Here is a 6,616-nt window from a genome sequence, read left to right on the forward strand (position 1 = left end):
TGTGTGTGAGCTGAGTGTGTGAGCTGAGTGTGTGTGAGCTGAGTGTGTGTGAGCTGAGTGTGTGTCTGGATGAGCAGGAGGTGAAATCTGTCATCCTGGGCTGTGGTTTCCTGCTCTCTTCCTGTCTGATCACCTGGAGGTTTTTGTTCAGCCTGCAGGGAGCATTTCTCACTGTGGAGATGTCACAGCTGCAGTAGTAGGAGGCTGAATGATCGACTTTAACTCTGTTTATCTTCAACTCACAGCCATTCTGATTTCTCTCAACTGAGAAATCATCTTTCAGAGGATGAGTTGAATGACGTTTATCAATGTTACAATTTTTCCTATCAACAAAAAAGATCACTTTGAATGTTTCTGTTTCTTTCTTCTGGTACCAGTATATAGAAGTACACTGATCAGTTCCTCCACAGCTGAAGGAGACAGTGTCTCCAGCTGTCCTGGTCAGTGTTACCTCGTCCTGAACCAGCTCTGCTGCCATGGCAACCAGCGCTGCAGAGACACAGACAGACAGGTGAAGGTCAGTGAGACACTGGTTGTTCCAGGTGGACTTTGTTGGCTCCTGATTGGCTGGAAACACTCACCTGAACACAGACAGCACAGAGCAGCAGCTGGGAGGNCTGTCAGCAAACTCCATCTGAGCCGGCGTGTAAATGATGCGGACCCTGTGAGGCGCTCACAGGAAGTAGTTCTGCTGTAGACTCTGAGGACAGCCGGAAGGTGGCGCTGTTGGGCTGCTGCTGGGACTGCAGCTCAGGGTTGAGCTCTGGCAGGTTGATGATGATGTTCAGGATGTGTTTATCTGCTTGTATAGACTTAGAGAGAAGTAGAGTCTGTGTTTCTCAGCAGGCCTCAGACTCCACAGGGCTGCTTGGAACCAGGTTCTGTCTCAGGTGTTGTGTCTGGTGGAGCGTAAAGCTTTGAATCAACCAGCTGCTCGGACACAAAGGAGGAGTCCCAGCCTGCGATAAATCAACACAGAAACTTTCTGTTAGTGAGAGCATTCTGATCATCTGTGGATCAGATGTGTTTGCATCATTAAATCATCATGAAATATTAGATTTTACCACAACCAACCACTGACAGGCCTCTGCCAGAGCTCAACCCTGAGCTGCAGTCTCAGCAGCAGCCCAACAGCGCCACCTTCAGGCTGAGCTGTCAATCAGCAGCAGCTGTGAGGAGCTGCTAGAAACCACGTGGCCCTCGTCTGATCTCACAGCCTCAGCTGCATCAGAGCGCCACTTCTCCCCCGGTGCACCAGAGGATACACCACTGCACAAGATGCTTCTCCTCCCAGCTGCTGCTCTGTGCTGTCTGTGTTCAGGTGAGTGTTTCCAGCCAATCAGGAGCCAACAAAGTCCACCTGGAACAACCAGTGTCTCACTGACCTTCACCTGTCTGTCTGTGTCTCTGCAGCGCTGGTTGCCATGGCAGCAGAGCTGGTTCAGGACGAGGGAACACTGACCAGGACAGCTGGAGACACTGTCTCCTTCAGCTGTGGAGGAACTGATCAGTGTGGCTCATATGTTTTCTGGTACCAGAAAACAGAAATAGAAACCTTCAGACTGATCCTTTATGTGTATGGGAGTGGTTGTTCCACACAGAAAGGTTACAATCATCCTCAGGAAAAAGATTTCTCAGCTGAGAAAACTCAAAAAGGCTGTGAGTTGAAGATAGATCAAGTCAAAGTCGATCATTCAGCCTCCTACTACTGCGGCTGTGACATCTCCACAGTGAGAAATGCTCCCTGCAGGCTGAACAAAAACCTCCAGGTGATCAGACAGGAAGAGAGCAGGAAACCACAGCCCAGGTTCCCAGAGTCTGCTCCTCCTTCATGTTTCTGTTTGAATCAAATCTTTTCCAGCAGCTCTTGTTGTTTCTCTTCTTTCAGCAGATTTCTGCAAATAATTTCCCTTTATTCTGTTTTAGAGACAAATCTCAGACTGATCTCAGGTCAGGATTTTGTCCTTCTGTCTTCAGCTCATCAGGACTCAGAGTTTGTTGGACAGATTTCCTCTGAATGTTTGTGATTCCCCAGAGGATGAACCATGATGTTCATGGTGACATCCTGAACTTTCCTTTAAGACAAAAGACTTTTTAGGAAAGTTTCTACATCTACTGTCCAAAGTTTATTGTTTGATTAAAAAAAAACAACATTAAATTTACTAAAAACATTAGACCTCCTTGGAGAATATACTTGTCCTGTTGGACAGTGGACTTGTGTCCACACCTGTCCTGTCAGACAGTGGACATGTGTCCACACCTGTCTTGTCAGGTCTCAGGGCTGCATCTGATCCTAATATTCTGTCTCAGAGGCTGAAGATGATGTTGGATCACAGGAACGGCTCTAAAAGGGTTTAAATCAGATTTATCTGACAGATTCCAGTTTGTTCAGGTTGATCGTGAATCTTCTTCAAACACCAGAGGTTCTCCTGGAGTTCCTCAGGGTTCAGAGGTTCCCCTGGAGTTCCTCAGGGTTCAGTACTTGGACCGATACTCTTTCCTTTTTTAGGTGAAGTTATTAGACAGCATGGGTTAACTGGATGATACTCAGTTATATTTATCATTAAAACCTGATGAATCCAAACATGTCTTAAAGACATAAAAACCTGGATGATTCTTAATCTTCTGCTTTTAAACTCAGACAGACAGTTTGTGGTTTTTGGACCTGAGCATCTTAGGAATAAACTCTGCAGCCTTTCTCTTCCTCTGGATGGCATTAATTTGGCCTCCAGTTCTAAAGTAAAGAACTTGGTGTTATTTAGGATCAGGATGTCTTTTAACCCCACATTAAAAATGTTACCAGGACTGCTTTCCTCCACCTGAACAACATCACTGAAATCAGAAACATCTCGTCTGAAAATGATGCAGAAAAACTGCTCCATGCATTTATCACATCTAGGCTGAACTGTTGTAACTCTTTATTATCTGGGAGTCCAAAAACTCTTTAAAAGTCTTCAGTTGATCCAAACAGCTGCTGCCAGAGTTCTGATCAGAGATCAGATTTCTCCAGTTTTAGCTTCTCTCCACTGACTTCCTGTCACCTCCCACCTTCCATCCTCACTGATTGTCTCAGTCAGCTCAATTCCTGCTTTACTTATAATTGTCTTCAATCAAACAGAGATAAAACAGAATTCATCCATGTTGGTACCAAAACAACTCTTTTGAGTTCTGATCGTTTGGTCGTCCCATTTAACAACTCGTTGGTTTCTCCTCCCCTCAGGTCAAGAGTCTGGGTGTCATCCTCGACAGCTCACTTTCCTTCTCATCCCACATCAGTAATGCCACTTGATCTGCTTATTAACCATCTCCATTCTTCTCTTTCACCACACTCCACTGCCATCGTTGTCCATAGTCTTGTGACTTCCTGGATTGACTACTGCAGATCTCCTCGTTTTGGCCTCCCCCATAAATCCCTCCACAGGTTCAGAACTCCTGCTTGAATCATCACCCACACCTCCTCCTATAATCATATCACTCCTGGCTTGCAGCACCTTCACTTGGTCCCGGTGAAATCCATCCACACTCAGGCCCTCCATATTTACCTGACCTCCTGTGCTGTTCAGGACGGGAGACTGCTGGCTTTAGATCCATGACTTTTACTAATTGTCTTTTTATGATCTTGCAGCCCTCTTTGTCCTCCAGCACTGAGGAACTTTCCTTATATTTTAATTCTTTGTGTCATACCGTTCTGAATTCTGTGGCACCGATTAAAACCAGGCGATCGAAGCAAAGATGAGACCTTTGGTCAAGTGGCCATACCGGCACTATAAGATGGGAATGCAGGAGAAATGAGTGGAAGTGGAAAAAAGGACAAACTTAAGTCTCTTTTGACATATTGAGAGAGACAGCTGGTATTGTTACCAAAGAGCTATGAAAATTGCTGGAACAAAATATTTCTCTGATATCATAGCTGCTAACTCAGGCCAGCAGAGAGACATGGTCTCTAGTGTATTCTGGTTCTTCCCCAGGGTGTCCTCCCAGTTGGACATGCTCGGAGCACTTCCCTAGGGAGGTGTCCAGGGGGCGTCCTTACCAGATGTCTGAACCACCTCAACTGGGTCCTCTAGATGCAGAGACTCTTCTCCGTGTCCCTCCAAGACAGCTGAACATCTCACCCTATCTCTAAGGGAGTCTTTTTAACTGCGATTTCCTTCTTATGGTCACTACCCAGAGTTCATGACCTCAGGTGAGGGTAGGAACGTAGACAGACCGGTAAACAGAAAGCTTTGCCTTACAGTTCAGCTCTCTGTTCACAACAACAGACCGGTACAGAGTACACAATGCTGCACCGATCAGTCTGTTGATCTCATGCTTCATTCTTCCTTCACTCCTGAAGAAGACCCTAAGATTCTTAAACTCCTCCAATTTAGGCAGCACCTCACTCTCAACCTGTAGAGGGCAGTCCACCCTTTTCCATCTGAGGACCAAGGCCTTAGATTTGGAGGTGCTTCATGCTCAGCTGTGAATGGCTCATGGCACAATGACTCTGACAGAATCACATCATCCAATAGTTCCATCCCCTTTATGCACCAAGAAATTCTGTCCTTCAAAGTTATGAACAGACTGTGACGACAGGCAGCCCTGGAGTCCAACTCTCACCCTGAAGAGGTCCAACTTACTGCCGACATTGTGAACCAGACTGAATGGCCCGTAGTAACAAACCCCCAATCCCATACTCATGGAGCACCCTCCACAGGGTACCCCAGGACATACCGTCTTCTCCAAGTCTACAAAACACATGTAGACGGGTTTGGCAAACTCCCATGCCCCCTCCAGGACCATAGTGAGGGTAAAGAGCTGGTCCAGTGTTCCACAGCTGGGACAGAACCTGCATCGTTCCTCCTGAATCTGAGGTCCGACTGTCGACTGGACTCTCTTCTCCAGCAGCCCTGAATAGACCTTACCAGGGAGGCTGAGTGGGATTCTCCTGGAACTGGAACACACCCTCCACTGCCCCCGATATCCACACAACAGTGCAACGACCAAGACAACCCAGCAACATCCAGAGCCTTAAGGAGCTCAGGACGAATCTCTGCTGCTGCAGAGCTTTTTAACTACTTTAGCCCCGGTTATGGACTGACCCGCTCCAGCACCACCAGACTCAGCGTCCTCAGTGGAAGCTTGACGGCCTCCTTCACCTGGGGTGTCTCAGTGCCTTAATAAATCCTATAAAATCTTAAACTAATACATCCTGTTTTCAATTATTCAATAAAGAATCAAACTCTGTTTTGCTCCATAGTTCTTCAGCACCTGATTCTGCATTAAAGGCTTTTTTAGTATAGAGCTGTACTTGAAGTCATGCAGACTGAGCTGTAATAATCTGTGCAGCAACGTTTTCTGAAGAACTCACAGCTGGCAGGACCAAAATGGTGATGATGGAGTGAAATAGTTGTTCAACATTCATAAAATCTAAACAGCCTGCATGTTTCACACGGTTCTCTCTGTTCTCCCTGCAGAACCTTTGCTCCTCCCAAAATAATCGCTCTTCATAAATCTCCCTGTTTTGTTCTTCGGTGCTGAAATAAAGTTTGAACTTTTGTCTGAGACTTAAAGAAAAGACAAGAAGAGGGAGTCCTGTTGATCTGAACACCAGAGAAGCAGAAACCTGATCCTGAAACCATCTGGACTCCTTCAGCATCACTCTGGGTTTTTGTATCAGACTTTCTCACTGTGGGGAGGAACCTTCAACAAAAACTACTGGATCTTCGGTTCTGGAGTTAAACTGTATGTAAAAGGTAAGAAAAAACTTTGATTCTCCTTTAGTTGTTTTAATGTAGAAGTTAAAATGTGTCTAAAGTCAGTTTCTGCTGTTTTATATTTTATATTTTCATCATCAGTAGAGAATCCATCCTGCAGCTGTGAGAACAGAAAAACAGATTTATTACTAATATTTGTCTTTTATTTCTGTAAATGATAGCAACATTATATTTTATTAAAGATTTATAAAATCAGTAATTTTGTAAATCTGTTCAAATAAGAATTTATATTTGAAACAAAACTAGTTAGATTTTTCTCCTACATATTTATTTTTAAATACATCATCCTTAACATTTTTGGAAAGCATAAAAACTTTCATAAAACAGACAGTTTTTATCAAACTCTGTTAAAACTAATATTTGATGTTGAGTCAAAAACATTTTATATCAGTTTTGCATAAAATTCTGATTAACAGAAACATGATGACACATTTTACTTTTTATTTTATCATAAATATTTTTTCAGTTGAATTGAAATCGGGAACATGGCTGCTGGACGCACACGCAGCTCAGCAGGTGCTGCGTGTGCGTGCTCCGAACTTTCTAAAACAACCAAAGTTTCACCTCAAAGCTGGTTTATTGGAAACAGGGTTTGGTTCCAGACATGAGGACGGATTGGACTAAGTGTCCTCTGACCCGTGTCCCCTGAGTCCCTGCCAGTGTGTGATGGCAGCTGGATCCAGTGGCTGCAGTGATGAGGAGTTTAGTGATCAGAGTCCATGTAGTTTCCAGGATCAGCCTGAAGCTGCTGCTGACTGAGCTGCTTGTTGCTGCTGTCCAGCTTCAGATCAGCAGCTGCTGCCGCCCCAGGTGACGGTCTGCCCACTGAGAACCAGAACCAACCAGGAGGAGAAGACCTC

The 6,616-nt window shown here is 45.0% G+C and overlaps 1 protein-coding gene across 1 annotated transcript in view; it reads left to right on the forward strand.

The window, feature by feature from the left end:
- Positions 1-1,140: 1,140 nt before the first annotated feature.
- Positions 1,141-6,616, forward strand: part of LOC119618050 — an 18,863-nt gene continuing 13,387 nt past the window's right edge. Inside the window, exons 1-4 of the mRNA XM_037981906.1 lie at positions 1,141-1,321; positions 1,414-1,807; positions 4,777-4,789; positions 5,594-5,735. Of these exons, the coding sequence (XP_037837834.1) occupies positions 1,279-1,321; positions 1,414-1,807; positions 4,777-4,789; positions 5,594-5,735 (592 nt within the window). The 5' untranslated portion in view covers positions 1,141-1,278. The remainder of the gene's footprint in view (positions 1,322-1,413; positions 1,808-4,776; positions 4,790-5,593; positions 5,736-6,616) is intronic.

The sequence above is a fragment of the Kryptolebias marmoratus genome, linkage group LG20, assembly GCF_001649575.2.
Source record: "Kryptolebias marmoratus isolate JLee-2015 linkage group LG20, ASM164957v2, whole genome shotgun sequence".
Lineage (NCBI taxonomy): Eukaryota > Metazoa > Chordata > Actinopteri > Cyprinodontiformes > Rivulidae > Kryptolebias > Kryptolebias marmoratus.